Source organism: Muscardinus avellanarius (genome assembly GCF_963383645.1).
Source record: "Muscardinus avellanarius genome assembly, chromosome: 6".
NCBI lineage: Eukaryota > Metazoa > Chordata > Mammalia > Rodentia > Gliridae > Muscardinus > Muscardinus avellanarius.
In genome coordinates this window covers 29,221,514-29,239,282 of record NC_137791.1, presented here as the reverse complement: position 1 = coordinate 29,239,282, position 17,769 = coordinate 29,221,514, and the positions used below count along the sequence as shown (strand labels likewise).

Sequence of the window (17,769 nt, the reverse complement as noted above, 5' to 3'; positions counted from 1 at the left end):
AAAAAAGTATAAAACAGGTCTGGGAGTGAAGCCCGGAGGTAGAAGGGTTTTCAGGAACCCCAGTAGCACCAAAACAAAACAAAACAAAATTAAAATCTGCTATGTTTCTTCATCTAGAACTACAAATTCTGTTAAGCCAGTCATTATTTATGAGAAGGCTTCACAGATATTATAACATACATGACACATTTTCTTAACTGAGCAGGCTATTCTGATGTAATTATAGAATAATAAAATCTATAGATCGTTAGACCTTAAAATGAACATGGCTGATGTTGTATCCAGCTAATAATAATTTTTTGATAAATCACTACTTTGTAAGATAACTCTCCCAATGAGTTAATTTATTCATCGCCCAGTTATTAGTTTAATATTTACTTTTTTGGTAAAGTTAATAAGATATTTTCATAATAATATATCTTCAAGAACTACTATTTGAATAAATCTACCCAAAGCTCAACAATGGTAGCTCATAACAGTTGCATACAATTATGTTACAAACCACAACTCATTATAATAAATGAATTAATGATATGAATTTTATAAATACTTCAACAAAATAGAAAGAATCCAACCACATTTTTACCATAGACAGTTCAAAAGATCTATTTCCATTGACAACTCCAGAAAAACTGTTCATCTGAACTAAATAGGTAACTAAGTAATATCCAGAAATCTTGGTCATCTCTAAAGTCACAGAAATTTGAAAAAAAAAAAAAAAAACTAGCCAGCAGAAGCAATCAAAAAGCAAAGAAAATTTCTCCCTTACCCTTACCAACCAAAAGCCTGCAAGGTAGATTACAGGTTTGTTTGTTTGGTTTTTTTTGTTGTTTTGTTTTGTTTTTTTGCCAGTTTAGTTTAAATGATGATGTTTAATTTGGTCTAATTTAAAAGTTAATAAACTACCTGATGCAAAGGAAAGGGCGCACTATAATACCTCTAATTATTCTGGCCTCTATATCACTCATTTCTAAGATTATTTTTACAAATGTTCTTTCCTGGTTTAAGAAAAAAAAAGCCATGTGGTCAACTGAGGTAATGCATTATAAATAGTGCTTCCTGCTCAAATTCCAATGATTTATGTCACATGCATACCACAGTCTACATCAAAAACACCCATAAAATTTTAAACAACTGTCTGGAAAATGCAAATCAAATACTGATCAAATTATCTCAATTAGCCCCTTTGTGTGGACTTCACAGATGAATACCAGGCAATGATGTTCACTATCTTCTTAAGCAAATTTGAGCACATTTTAGCATAGTTGAAAAGGGAACATATGCAAATTATACTGACTTTTTCAATAAACCACATACTTTGCTACCATTTATAATGTTAGGCTGGGTTTTTTTTTTTTTTTTTTGGTCCAGGGAAATAAGCATGCTACAGCACAGAAGTCATCTATACTATTGTTTTCTGACTGTTGCATAAGATTTAAATGTGATTTAAAAAAAGCACATGACATACAACTTACCACCTTAACTATTTTTAAGTTTATAGTACAGTAGTTTCAACAATATACACATTGTGGACTAACACATCTTCAGCTAAATTAAAATGCTTTGTGTATGTGTTCATGCTTTATAAGATCTGTACAAATTTTGCTATATTTGGCACCATTGTGCAAGTTCTTTTGGTCCTTTTTCCTCCCTGAGCCCATGGAATTCCAGTGCTGCTTCATTATGTTTTCTTATTTGCATAACCACTCTGTTTTCTTCTTCCTTGATTTCCTAACTCCTATTCATGTGTTTATACAAAGGCTGCATGTTTTCCTCCTACTATAACTTGCCTTTCACATTTAATATGCATGGCTATGAAAACTATTGAAAGATGAAAATTTAAAAGTCACTATTATTTCAGCTTAACTCAAAGAGATATTAGAATAGTGAGGACGTCGGATATACAGCATCAAAGTAAAAGCCACACTAAACTTAAAATACTAAAATTCATTTGATTCAATTTGATTCTGTGTTGCTTATGTTGGAAATTATGTGTTAATAGAAAATGAGCAAGAAATGCAATAGAAAGGGGAAACAAACCCAAGTGTTAAAAATTAAAATTACCGTGTATTGTAGTATGTTTTTAAAGTATTTCCTAAGACAAATACATCTTTGCTTATTAAGTTTATTAAACTTTTACACATAATACTATAAATTTTGCCTTTAAAATATTTATATTCAAATTTTCAGTTTTAGGAAGTGATGAATAAAGTGAGTCTGAAAGATCTTTGGAATCAGTAATAGCAGTTGCAGAACACTTCATGTGAAGTTTCACAACCTGTCCTTTTTATTTTTATTAAAATTCAATAAATTAGATACTTGCAAAGGGTTATCATTAACAAAATATTTTATAGAATTTTGGTTTGATTTGTTTGTTTTCCTGAAGATTTTTTAAGCTATCATTGAAATTATAATTTTTTTTTTCTGGTGGTGGTGCTGGGTATGGAACCCAGAGACCTTCTACCTCCAGGCTATACTCCCACACCTATTTTTTATCTTATTTGGAAACAGGGTCTCCCTAAGTTGCTGAGAGCCACACTAAGTAGCTGAGGCTGGAATCTGAACTTGTGCAATTCTCCTGTCTCAGCTTCTCAAGTACTGGGATTCAAGCAAGTGCCACCACGTCCTGCCTATAATTTTCAAATAATACTAATGAGGTTCACTTTAAATTGTTTCTAGCAATAAAATGATGTGATTTCTAGGCTTCTTAGAAATTTCGTGATACTTATTACATTCTGTATTTATATATCAGCAGTTCGTTCGACCCATACAACCAAGAATGAGACCTGAATCTCCAAATCATCGAGCAGTATACAGACACTAAGCCACAGAAATATGGAAGCATAGTGTTCAGATTAATAATGTGTTTTGTTAAGTTACTTAAGATATTATAAAAGTAAGAAAAATATAGTTAAATATTTGCATATAATTTACTGACAACTAATCTGAGACTTGAATAAATTATATTTTGGCAGTATTTTATCAACTAGAAATAAAAGGTTAGTCTACAAGCTCTTCTGGGCATTTTGTTATTACTCTCAGATATGAAAATATATCTGTATATATTATTAATAGAATCATATCATTTGGTAATTCTCTGCTTAGAAAACAATATCTTTAAAGTTTAAAATGCAAATGATTGCTAAGCAAAATACTAGCAACAAGCATTCAAAACCACATCAAGAAAATCATACCCCACGACCATGACTAGGTAGGGTTCATCCCAGGGAGGCAAGGCAAGGCTGGTCAACATACAAAAATCAATCCATGTTATTCATCATATAAAAAGAACCAAGACAAAAATTACATGATCATTTCATTAGATGCTGAAAAAGCATTTAAGAAATTCCAACATCCTTTTATGATAAAAGCACTGCAGAGAATTGGAATAGAAGGAACATATCTCAACATAATAAAGGCAAGTAGGCCCATAGCAAACACCATATTAAATGGGGAAAAACTGTGAGAATTTCCTCTAAAAACAGGAATAAGGATGTCCATTATCACCCCTTTTTATCAATACAGTGCTTGAGACTAGCCAGAGCAAAAGGCAAGAAAAGAAAATCAAAGGACTACAAATAGAAAAAAACCCTCAAATTTTCACTATATTCAGATGATATGATACTATACTCAGAAGACCCAATAAATTCAAATTCAACTAAAAGGCTTATAGAAGTGATCAATAAATTCAGCAAAGTGTCTGTATACAAAATCAATCTTAAAAAATCAGAAGCTTTTCTATATACCAACCAAAAATCCACTGAAAAAGATATTCAGAAAACACTTCCACTCAAGATTTCCCACAAAATAATAAAATGCTTAGGAATAAACTTAACCAAAGAGGTAAATGACCTCTACAAAAAAAATTATAAAACATTGAGAAAAGAAATCAAAGAAGACCTTAGAAGATGGAAAGATTTTCCATGTTCATGGATAGGCAGAATTAATATCATCAAAATGGCCAAACTTCTAAAAGTGATCTACAGATTCAATGCACTACCCATTAAATCACCAAGATCATTCCTCACAAACATAGAATAATCAGTACTTAAATTTCTTTGGAAGAACAAAAACCCAGAATAGCCAAAGTAGCTCTCAGCAACGAAAACCACACAGGAGGAATCACAATACCTGACTTTAAACTATACTACAAACCAATAGTAATAAAAACATCATGGAACTGACACAAAAACAGATACACAGACCAATGGAGCAGAATAGAAGACTCAGAAACAAATCTTCATACTTACAACCAATTAATTTTTGACAAAGTGGCCAAAAACATACTCTGGAAAAAAAATAGCCTGTTCAATAAATGGTGTTGGCAAAACTGGTTAACTATATGCAGAAAAATAGAAATAAATCCCACTTTCTCAAACTGCACAAGAGTCAATTCAAGATGGATCAAAGACTGCAAAATTAGACTAGAGACATTGAGGTTCCTTGAAGAGGGCATAGGCTCAACACCGTAACACATAGGCACAGTTAAAAACTTTCCCAATAAGATCCCAAAGGCACAAGAAACCAAAGGGTGAATCGATATGTAGAATTGCATTAAACTGAAGAGCTTCTGTGCAGCAAAGGAAACTATCAAAAACCTTAACTGAGAGCCAACAGAATAGGAGAAGATTTTTGCCAACTACTCTCTGATAGAGGACTATTATCTAGAATACACAGAGAACTCAAGAAATTCAGCTCTAAACAAGTAACCCGTTCAAAAAATGGGCAGGTGAACTAAATAGAAACTTCATGAAGGAAGAAATTCAAATGGTCAACAAATGCATGAAAAAATGCTCCACATCATTAGCAATCAGAGAGTTACAAATCAAAATTACCCTAAGATTTCACCTAACTCTAACTAAAATGGCAATCATTCAAAACACAAACAAGAAATGCTGGTGAGGATGTGGAAAAGTGGGAATTCTAAAACATTGTTTGTGGGATTGAAAATTAGTGCAACCACTTTGGGAAAACTGTTTGGAGGATCTTCAGAAGAATAGGAATAAACTTACCATATGATCCAGCAATACTACTCCTGATTTAAGCCAATGCTGGGCTTTGTATTCATCCATACCAAATTTCACCTTGGATTTTACCCAAAAGAAAAGAAACCAAACTACCAAACTAATGCGTCCATATCTATGTTCATAACTGTTCAATTCACCATAGCCAAACTATGGAACTAGTCATGATGTCCATTAACAGATGAATGGATTACAAAACTACGGGATATGTACACAATGGAATTTTACTCAGCCATAAAGAAAAACAATAATGTCATTTACAGGGAAATTTATAGAACTAGAGGACTTTATGATAAGTGAGATTAGTCCATCACAAAAAATAAGAAATCAGATGCTGTCCCTAATATGCAAAGGCCAGGGAAAAAATGGGTCAAAGGAAGAACTCTATACAAAGAAGGAGATTCTATAGATGAGCAAATAAGATGACCTAATTGAAAAGATGAAAGGGGGGAAGAGGTAAATTCTCTAATGCACGTGATGTACTTTAACAAACATATCAATGTCAATCACTAAACAAAACATGAGAAGGAGGGAGGGGGAGGTAATGGGGTGGAAACTGGGAAAGGGTTAATTGGGTAATGTGTGCATGTATGTCTCCACCATCTTGTATCCCATTAAGATGTATGAATACAATGCACCAATAAAAAATAAATAAATAAAAATGATATTTCTATTTGTTTTCATTTTCTGGTGAGTGATAAGTGATATCATAATTGGTATTCTGCCAATTTATATCACATATTAACTACATATATGTACATATATTAACACATATTAACTACATGTGTGTACACATAATAACTACATACATGTGCATATACACATATATGTACATATATACATATATGTACATATATGTACATACTTGTGCATATAATGTAAATGGACAGTAAAATTAAAGGAAGCGAATTTCCCTTGAACACATATTTTGTTTTATTAAGATTACTTAGATGGCCCATTCAAAGTCAATTGTGAACCAAGAATAGTTATGGTATCATCAAGGTATTTGACAACATTTATTATCCTTGGATGGGGTAGAGAGTGAGGGTTATCAGAATTAGGTAGATTTATGATGAAAATATCGGTCATTGCTTAGTAATATACAAATACTGATCTTAACACATCCTGTTATTATACCACTGATTTTATACATAGTGCTATTTGTTCAGTATTCAGTCCATTATGAATTGCACACACAGTGACAAATATTACAAGTTTGAAACAAATATTACAAGATGACAGAACCAATTCTTAAATTGTGTGACCTTCTGCCAATAAGCCAAAACCCAAGGTGAAACTTGGTAGGGATGAATACAAAGCCCGGCGTTGGTTTCAGTCAATATTACATTCACAAAATGGAAGACATGAGGCTTACCACAAACCATAATTAAATCATCTAGGTTTTTAGTAAACCACAAATGTAGAGCAAGCTGTTAATTCAATGCATTTACCAAAAAAGCGAATAAACTTAAAGGTTTTAAATGGAACTACTGAGTCTAGATAACAGAATTTAATTTGCAAATGCCTTGAGGGCCATGCTGAATGTATAAATGAGGACAGTAGGGAGGGCTGGGCTATCAGAGAACAGGGACTATGCTAACTGGAGAATCCACATGTAGCTAAAGGCTTTCTTTCATCTTTTCTTTGTGCTGCCCAAAGAACACAAGTGTCCAGGTTAAAATTGGTCTTAAATCTGAATTTTCAGGTTCAGGCCAACATCTTCTATCAGTAGATCAAATCACACCCTAGTTCTAGATACCAACTATGAAATTATCTGGAGCAAACTGGGTGTGGTGGCGCACGCTTGTAATCCCCACGCTTGGGAGGCAGAGACAGGAGGATCACGCAGGTTCGAAGTCATTTGCCCTGGCTTAAGAGACTCTGTTTCCAAATAAAAATATAAAAATGGGTCTGGGAGTGTAGCCCGGAGGTAGAAGGGTTTCCAGGAACCCCAGTACCACCAAAAAAAAAAGAGAAATTATCTGGAGCAAACCTTTATTACAAAGACAGAGAAGCCATTAACAAAGAAAGACTTTGTAAACATATTAAAAGAATGGTTGAAGGAATTCAGAATTCTGACTCTTGCTATGAGAAAATTTAAGAAATAGATGACAGTTATTTCCTTTTATTTGATGCATTTTTCACATGAAAAAGGAAACAATTCCTTCAGTCAAAATGAGGAACCAATAAATAACATTTTGAAGGCTGGTTTTAATTTTATAAGAACTTTCTAAAAATTATAGTCTTCTAATTTCTAATAACCATGAGAAAATGGAATTGGAAGTTAAGAAATGTGGTAAGTTAAGATTCATAAAGCAAATTCAACAATAGTTTGAGTTGGGAATGGTAGTACATGCCTATATTCCTAGTACTTAGAAGACTGAAACAAGAAGATCTCAAGTTTGAGGCCAGCCTCACTCAGCAACTTAATGAGGCCCTCTATAACTGAATGAGACCCTATTTCAAAATAAAGAATGAAACAGGGCTTGAGGCATAGCTCAGAGGCAGAATGTACTTGGGTTCAACAATCCCCAGTCACATAAAAAAAAGGAAGAAAGAAAAAGAAAAAGAAAGAATGAAGAGTTTGAACAGTAAACTCAATAAATGTCATAACATTTATAATGTACACAGAACTTGGGAGCTAATGTGTGTGTGCGCATGTGTGCATGTGTGTGTACATAATTGAAATATATATGTAATTATGAAACAAGACTTATTCTGGCTAATAATTCTAATTTTCAAAACAATAAGTTTCATTTTCTTTTTGATTTTATAAGTGAAAAAATTTTGAGGGCATCACAGTTGTTTTTAAAAATAGGTATATTTTTACATTATTCCCTACAACCACTGCTAACACTTCAGCAATTATCTGTACATATTCCATTAACAGGCTCTGAGTAGTGCTTCAATGTTCTGCGGTTACAAAAAAGAAAGAATAAAGCCCAACCCAACATTAAAACTTCTAATACTCTTAAAGAAATTTGATTTTAAGGAATAAACAATTGAACTGTTTTTTTTGGGGGGGTGGTACTTAGGATGGAATCCAGGGGCATTCTACCTCCAATCTATATTCCCAGCCCTATTATTTTATTTTTTTGGTGGTATTGGGGTTCCTGGAAGCCCATCTACCTCCGGGCTATACTCCCAGACCTATTTTATTTTTAGAAACAGGGTCTCTTAAGCCAGCGCGGCTGGCTTCGAACCTGCACGATCCTCCTGTCTCTGCCTCCCAAACGCAGGGATTACAAGTGTGCGCCACCAGGCTCGGCCTGGATCCAGTCCTATTTTTTTATTTTTCATTTTGAAACAGAGTCTCACTGAGTTGCAAAGAGCCTCACTAAGTAGCTGAGGCTGTGAACCATGATCCTTCTGTCTCAGTCTCCCAAATGCTGGGATTACAAGCGTGAGCTACCATACCTGGCTACCTGGACTGAATTTAATTTTTACAAAAACAAACAAACAAACAAAACCTCTGGAACTCAGGAAAAATAACATAAAAAGACACTTAGTTGCAATAGCAGTCAATACCCAGAAAAAAATCACTAATATATACTGGACACAATGGAGTCTTTGGTTTATCAGTCTGAATCACTTTGATAAATCAAAGACCACATTAAGTACTTTGGGAGTACTTGGAAGGGTGAGACAGGAGAATTGCAGGTTTGAGGACAGTCTCAGCAATGTAGCAAGGTCCTCTTCCAAAATAAAAAGGGCTGAGGGTGTAGCTCAGATATAAAATATCTCTGGGTTTGATCCCCAATACCATAGAGGGTAGGGAAATAAATGAAACTAAAGATCACAATATTTTATACATTTTAATCTCAACTATCACATTACTAACCCATACATGAAAAGTATATCTATTTCCAAGAATAAATATATATGTATATACATATATATATATGTATATATGTATATACAAGAATATATATATATATATATATATATATATATATATATATATACTTAGCATTGGGAATTAAACTGAGGAACTCCCTACCACTGAGCTATATTCTCAGTTTTTTTATTTTATTTTGAGACAGTCTTCTTAAGTGGCTAAGGCTGCTCTCAAATTAGCAAACCTTCTCTCCAGTACCTGGGATTGAAGGTTTAGGCTTCCATGACTGGCTGAAATGAATGTTTAAAGATACTGATATAAATGTTTCTGATTAAAAAAAATCAAAGATGTTTTATGATTAGCACCATCTTCCACATAAAACAATTTACCTTAAGCTTTCATTTTTTTCCCATATCAAAAATGAAGTCCTAGTAAAAATATATAATTGGACTAAAATTATATGACACAATAACTTTATATATATGGTAATTTCATATTTATATTTATAATATTTTAGCAAAATAATGTTCTGGAGATGTGAATGAAAATTTGTTTCAGTTAACACATTTCTTCCAACTACCAAGATCTAATTAGGACTTTGCAAAGATTTTTCAACAATATTTAGTTGAGAGTTGATTCTAATGCATTTAAATGATTGTACAGTTCTCTCCTCTGTAGAGCTCTCAAGCTGTTTATCATTTTGACAACTAGTGTGAAAAACCCAGTAGCGACAGGTACAGACTACTTTTACTTCCACAGCATAATAAAGTGAACTACACACTGAGTCATCTTGATTAACTGTAGAATTTCTTCCAAAATTCATCTTTTCTCTGAAACATCTAAACAGGAGTTTTTAAAGACTTTGAAATAAGAAGCTAATTCCAAATTATGTCTGCATTGTTTGAACCTTTTCTGTTAGATTCATCGTCTTTATGATACACTGGCAGAATCAAAAGGAGAGCTTTCACTTTGTATGGATGAAATGCTAATGCTTCTATAACTTGAGTAGAGCCAAATTATCCATCCAGTGCAACACAAGAGGTGTGTGTGGGGGGGTATCTTTAAATGACCCAGCTGGACATTTGCAAAGCATAGCTGCAAGGTAAAAGTGACCAAAATACACATTCATCCTGGAAAAAGCTACCACTTCACAACATTCCTAATTTGATACAGCATGCCCCTTTCCTAGCATCCCGGCCACTGAAAACACAATTTTGTATGGCCTCTTCTACATTTCTTTATCTTGCCATCCTTATGAAATTTGAGGATAACTATATGAACAGTGGCATGGTGCTGAAATTGATCAATACTTTTTTTTTTTTTTTTGCGGTACTGTGGATGGAACTCAGGGGCATTCTACCTCCCAGCTATACCCCTAGACCTATCTTTTAGTCTTTATTTTGAAACAGTGTCTCACTGAGTTGCAAAGGGCCTCACTAAGTAGCTGAGGCTGCCAGTGAACCGCAATCATCCTGTCTCTGCCTCCCAAGTGCTGAGATTACAAATATACACCACCACACCTGGCTCTGATCAATACTTTTTTAAAAGAAACAACAGTAAGATCTTCTAGAATTTTGACCTTTCCTGCACTATTCACCCAGCTAGAGCTAATTGAAGTGAGATAGAGAATACAGGCTCTTTCCAGACAGCTTAGACTGATTGTGTCTTAAAAGTCTTCACAAATGCAGTGCTTTCTCAGATGTTCTGTGGAGTGGTGAGAAAAATGGAAATGTCAGAGAAAGAAAAACTGCCAACCAGAGAGGAAATGATTTCAACATGTTCTGGATTATCTAGAGAAGGCTTGGGCATGTGAGAGTTGTCAGCTGTGAAAATTATTCTGCTATAATCAGGCCCCATAAAAAAAAACAAGAAAGAGAAGTCTTTAATAGATATGACTAACCATGCATGAATGACTTATAACATATGCACAGTGCTATTTATTGCTTATATAGTCACATTCAGCATTTATTTGATGCCTACTAATTTAGATACTATTTAAATACTTAAGCACAGGCAAAAGTCTATAAAGGTCTATTCTAATACAAGTAACTTACCATATATAAAGAAATATATATGGCTTTATTCACTTCATAAAGACTTAAGAGATTATATATGGGTATCTAAAATGTGAAAAGCTAAACATGCATATATCTGCCTACATAGAAATAAGTTATATGGGAAATTGAAGCAGATAAATCAATAGCAGTACCAGAAATAATAAAATAATGTAGACAATAACCACAAATTATTAAAATCTGTCCTGTATAGCACATGTATCAATAAAAAATCATGATGCATTATTACCAAACACAAAGATCAACTTGAAAAATGTAACTTTCCTGAAATGACATTTAATATAATTCTATAGGAGAGATGTAATAATAGCTGGAACATCCCTACTTATAATTCAATAATGTTTTTATCAACAACAAATGCTGGTGAGGATGTGGAGAAGTGGGAACTCTATAAAACATTGTTGGTGGGATTGCAAATTAGTACAACCACTTTGGAAAACAGTGTGGAGAACCCTCAGAAGAATGGGATCAAATCTACAATTTGATCCAGCAATACCACTTCTGGATATCTACCCAAATGAAAGTAAACCAAACTACCAAACTAATGCATGTGTATCTATGTTCATAGCTGCACAATTCACCATAGCCAAACTATGGAACCAGCCAAGATGTCCATCAACAGATGAATGGATTACAAAACTGTGGGATATGTACATAATGGAATTTTACTCGGCCATTAAAAAAAATAACTCAATTACATCATTTTCAGGGAAATGGATGGAACTGGAGGACATTATGCTAAGCAAGATTCATCAGTCACAAAAAATAAGAAATCGGATGCTTTCCCTAATATGTGAAAGCTAAGGAGAAATGGGTCATAGGAAGAACTCTATATGAAAAAGGAAATCCTATAGAGGAGGAAACAAGACAACCAAAATGAGGAGATGGGAGGGGGGAAGAAGGAAATTCTGTAAAACACACAATGTACTTACACATATCGAAGTCAACCACTAAGCCAAACAAGGGAAGGAGGGATCGGGAGGGAATGGGGTGGGAATTGGGTAGGGGCTAAATGGGTGATGTGTACATGTATGTTCACACAAGTTTTTTACCCCAAATGATGTATGACTATAATGCACCAATAAAAAATTTTAAAAATGTTTTTATATGAAAATATAACTTGGTGTATTTTATGCCACAGAAGGAGATTTTTAAAAAAAACATTGCTGTCTTTAATAGAAAAACCTCAGTTATCAAAATTCAGGTAATCATGACTATTTCATAGTAAATCACAAATGTACATATGTGTGTATATATGTATATACATAATGAAAAATATCAAGCTAGTTATTTCAATTGGGTAAGGAACAACTGCATTAATACTAAATCTCTATTATTTTTACTATTTCTAAACTCTGCAAAAAGTCTATGATACTGAGTAACCATAGGATAGTTTAGTGGATCATGATTAGATCAATTTTTTTTCCCAAAGGGAATGATAGCTTCACTAAGTAAGGAAAATACAATTTTTTGGCAATGGTTTAGAATCTTTTCTTTCCAATATTAGCACCATTGAAGTAGACCACTTGTTCAGAGAAGGCACTGTGTCCCTCCACCTCCCCGAGAGGAAAGTGAAAGAAATAACCAGATTGCCATGTGAAGAATTTAGGATAGGCACTAAGAAGCACTCCCCATACGCAATCTAGTCAGAATGCTTCAGTGATTGACAGACCAATGATAAGTTTAGATACAAAAGTCACTTCCTGTCCTACAAATCATCAGCAGGGGAAATAATGTATATAGATCCCATAAAATCATTTTCTACACAAATCACATAATTTAAAATGTGTCCTATTTTGCTGAGAAAAGAAATGATCAAAATGTGAAACTCTAAAAATAGTGGTTTATAATTGAAAACTTAATTCTTTCTTAGGTGTGCTACAATGGCACTATAATAAAGGACCATCAGCAACTTCAAAATGAGCTAGTGGCTGTCATTCACTATGTAGAAGAATGTATGTGGGTTCCATAAGCAGAAAATGACAGAATATGGAGATGGAGACTCTTTTTCCTCATAGTTCTTGGTAGTTTTTATAAGATTGTCCTCCTTTTGTTTTCTCTTTCTAGCATGGCAAAATAAATATTTTATTAATGTATAATTTACTAATTATAACTGAAGAAAATAAAGGTTTTTAAATTAGAAAATTTATGGCTTAAACTGGACTTCTAAAGCAATTATATACTTCCTGGTTTTAATAAAGTAATTTTAATATACCTAGTTTACTATTAAATTACTTACCTGAAATCTGAAAATATTTTAGAATTTAATTTGAACAACTACCATCTCCTTGGTATAAGACAGGTTCATATAAAATAGATGAAGTATTTACCTTATAATTGGCTATAAGACGCTTTCATTTAAAAATATTTAATGAAACCATTTACTAATAGTTTGACAAAAACTTAGAGTTCAGAATTGTGAAATCCACTTTAGAACTGAATGTTATTCTCTAAATGGCCTTGACTTGTTTTCTATTCTTCTGATCATTTAAAATTTAAACAACGACCTACCTGCTCTGACCATTTCCTCCAGTGTTTACCCAAAGCTCTTGCAAGGACAAAAACTGTCAGTTTGATAACTCAGTGAGCACAAACCTGAGGGGAGTGAGCCAGGGAGCCCAGCAAGTGCTGTGTGCATGTCTGCCACTCTCACTATGAGCTACATTATGATCTAAGACCACAGTGCACCAATAAAAAATAATAATAATATAACTAACAAAATCTCAAGTTGTAAAACGGGATAAGAAAGCAAACGCCACCAATGAAATCAAATTAAGTCACATTAGGAAACATAAGACAAATGTTAGAAGTAAAAATACTAGCAAATGGCAAAAATTTCTCCTTCACATGTAATTCATTATTTTACTCGATCTTGATTCTTAAAGTAAACATGACAGATGGTCAGAGAACAAGAAGCATAGAATACATGTCTAAAGTCTGGCTTTAGCCACTTTATGTGCAGCGTCTTTTCGGTAGGCTGGGCACCATCACAATCAATCTGCCAGCTTTCTCCCTGTCCTGAAATGTACCTTACACAGTGTTTTCCAAGTCTCTAGAGCTAAAGAATGGCTGATAAAGAGGAAGGTCCCAAGATGTGTGGTGAATATTAAATTTCATGAATACAAGTGAGAATTTCCTTTGCAACATTTATTTTCCCCCAGAAATTTAGAAATTCAACCCTACCACAGCTAACAGACAAACTGCCGTGTACTCCAGGATTTGAAAAAAATGTTAATGAATATCAAATATTTCTGTCTTCAAAATTCCTCTGAAGTAGTTCCACCTTATTTAATACATTCTGTGAAACACTCTGTCAAAAGAAATTATTTGCTCTGAAGTGAATACATTATCTGTTGCCCCTATGCTAAAACAATAACATATAGGACTTAATGGATAAAGTTGGAAGCCACAATAACCTCATAAACATCTGGGAGTCAGAAGCAAAAATAAGATTTTCCTCACTATTATCATCATGACACCCAATTATTAAATATTAATACAAATAAGAAAGTTGCTCAGAATTATTTATAAACTAGAAAGACCTTTTTATTTAATCTAACTTAGAGAAACAAGTCTTGTATACATACAAATCACAACCATGTCATTTATTTCAATGAGAGAATTAGCATGACAACATCTTATTCTATTTGTTCATATGTGTTGTTGTATTAACTTTCCTTTACTGATACGGACATCATAGTTTGCCCTTTGTATACTGTTAAGTCCACACTGTTCTTTCCCTAGGTAAGGAGAAGCTGACTGCAATGCACTGAGTCTAAGCCAATGTCATTTAACCAACACTCCCTTACAGAGCTGTGTGAGAGGAACTGTGAGGACCTGTCTTCATTTCAACCATTGCTGATGCTCTGGCGTTACACTAGTAAACATGTATGTGACCCAGAACAGAGCACGGAAGGCGCGAAATAAATCCAGAGGCTTTGCTGTACAAGGAAGAACAGTGTAAGGAAAGAACCCTGGTCAGGAGTAATGGCCTCTGCATACCTATTACCTGCCTGAATTCATCAAGTCCCCCAAATTATCTGAGCTTCAGCTTAATGATGCATAATAAGCAAATAAAATTTACTGCCCTGATGAATTAGTCTGTTTTCTTTTACTATAACAAAATACTCAAAGATAATTGATTTTCTTAAGGAATTGTTTAGGTTAGAATTTTTTTTTTTTTTTTCGGGTCTGGGGATGAAACCCAGAGGTATTCAACCTCCAAGTTACACCCCCTGCCCAATTTCTTATTCTTTATTTTAAAACAGGGTCTCACTGAGTTGCAGAGGGCCTCACTAAGTAGCTGAGGCTGTCCTTGAACCACGATCCTCCCGTCTCATCCTCCCAAATGCTGGGATTACAAGCATGTGCCACCATGCTTAGGTTAGAATTGTATAAGCTGAAAGTTCCTGACTGGGCAGTACCATCTGCTGTCCTCTGGTGAGGGCCTCTGGCTATGATTCAACATCCCAGAGAAGCAGGAAAAGAAAGAGTCACATACAGAAGAGATCAAGAACATGGGGTGGCCTCACTTTATAACAATCCACTGTCACAAGAACTAATTAGAGTGTCATGTCATTAATTCCTCAGAGGGTTTTGCCACTACTGATCTAATTCCCATACCCTAGGCTCTACTTCCTAAAAGTTCCATCATCTCTCAGTTTCATCATCCTGGGAACCAACCTGCTAACACATGAGTCTTTGGGGGACAACTCAAACCATATCCAAACCAGATCAGCTAACTATTAGACAGAAATATTATGAAGTTTAAAGAGATAGTGCATAGGGAATTAATTTGGAAAATTATGTCAACAGAAGTAGTTTTCCTAAATACCTACTCTGGCTTACTTCTCTATTTGTCTAAGAAAGGTAAAAACTCTGTAGCCTTATAAAAATTCTGCCACTGCACATGTGAAATAGTCCCCATGGGATAAGTACACTGGCACAATGTTAGCATCATTCTTTGCCAAGAGGCAAATATCTTTCTTTTCTTGCCTATTAGAATCCGAGTCCACTGGGCATGAAGTCCTGAAATTGTTTTTATTAAGGTATATTTACAGTAGACATTTTATAACAGGTTCTTGTGTCATTCATAGACATCATTTACTTCAAGAAGGAGTATCTTATTTTTCCAAACAAAATAAAAGCAAGTCAAAATATCCCAAATACTTCTAGTGAAGAATATTCATTTTAATAATTTATTGTTATATGAAGCTAGAGCACTATGTCATATCAAAATGCATACATGTATTACATATATGTTCAAAAGTAAGCATAAATTATTATAGCAAATTTCTATTACAACATTGATACTTAGAATTTTTTTTAAAAAGCTACTCATAGACTGCATTTCTAAACTAAAATGGAAATTACTGAAATAATGAAATCCTTAAGATTCTACATCCCCACATACTTCCAAATTACTGTCTGTCCCTAACTGTGGTTCTGCCCCCAATAGCTTCCTCTTGTCATAACTTCAGCCCAACCAAGGTCTTTTGAAAAAATACACAAGAGGCAACATAGTCGGAGACAGCTTCGAATTGCATTTTACTGTTTCACCATTTGGCCAATCAGAAGCACTAATCTTAATTACGAAACAAATTGATCTCACTTGAACTCAGACACATCTAAAGATACTTGTGAGTTATCAGAGATCATCATATGTCATATACTGGCTCAAGACTGAAGTTAATCAGCTATATTTACACATTGTATTAGAATGATTATTTTATAGAAATAATAGTAAAATTCAAAAAAGATTATGCCAGCATCAGACTCTTGGTTTTGTACTATAGAGATAGGATCACAAATTAAAAGAAAAAATAACCTCCATCTAATAGATACATTATAATTATTTTAGCTATTTATAAATTAAGAAGTTGAAGTCCTTTGTAAGCCTTTCATTGGAGAATTGGCACAGAAAATTCAGAATATTCACCTCAGAACACAATCTGTTTCCTGAAACAAAATCAGCCTGTTTGAATATGGGTATTTCAATTAATAAATGATGCAAGATAGATGCAGTCATATTTATATAAAATAAAACAATGTTCTTTTTAAAATTAATAATCTAAATTTAGCTAAAATTTTGCATAAATTCTGTTCTAAAAGGACAACCAATTTTTATAAGACTAAGATTTTATTGTGACTTTTTTTTGCCAAAGGAGTTAAGAAGCAAAATAAAAACAAGTGTGTGGACAAGAATAAGGGAGTGAAAGACAGAGACAAGGTCCAGGTAAGAATACAGAGACAGAAATGGAATTAGTGTCCCATAGCATCTTTGCATAGAACATGGGAAAAACTTAAAAGGGGTAATTTTTAGAGGCAAAGTTAGAAGCCAGAAAGCAGAAACTCTTACCCTGAAAAATTCTTTAGTGGAGCCAGAGTCTAATGTTCCATAAGCAATTTCTGTTTGCTTAGAAAGATCTTCAGCGCTTTCGATGGGAGACACCATCCTCTCTACAGTCAGGAAGGCAGCTAAGTTAGCCGTGTAGGAGGAGATTATGATCAGGGTAAAGAACCACCACACACCTCCAACAATGCGCCCAGAGAGGGATCTAATAACAAGTATGAAATGGATTTGTAAAATGAAATGAATGAACTAATAGAAAACAAGTTAGCAATCATATGCAAATATTGACTTATATTTCATTTTATACTTTTCCATATATCTGCTGACTAATTTAACTATAAATTCTTAAATATTTGGGGCAAGGAGGACAGATTAACAAGATTTACTAACATACCCAGAGGAATAAACTTCATATTCCTGAGATTTTTTTCATAACTATGATGGCCAAATATCATGTGAAATTCCATAATGAAACAATTT

General features: G+C 33.8%; 1 protein-coding gene across 2 annotated transcripts in view; it reads right to left on the bottom strand.

Moving 5' to 3' along the window:
* Positions 1-17,769, bottom strand: part of GRIA2 (glutamate ionotropic receptor AMPA type subunit 2) — a gene marked incomplete at both ends in the record, with an annotated part of 162,434 nt that overhangs the window by 5,838 nt on the left and 138,827 nt on the right. For both annotated transcript variants that reach the window (XM_080697100.1, XM_080697099.1), the window contains one exon: positions 17,296-17,494. In XM_080697100.1, the coding sequence (XP_080553226.1) occupies positions 17,296-17,494 (199 nt within the window). The remainder of the gene's footprint in view (positions 1-17,295; positions 17,495-17,769) is intronic.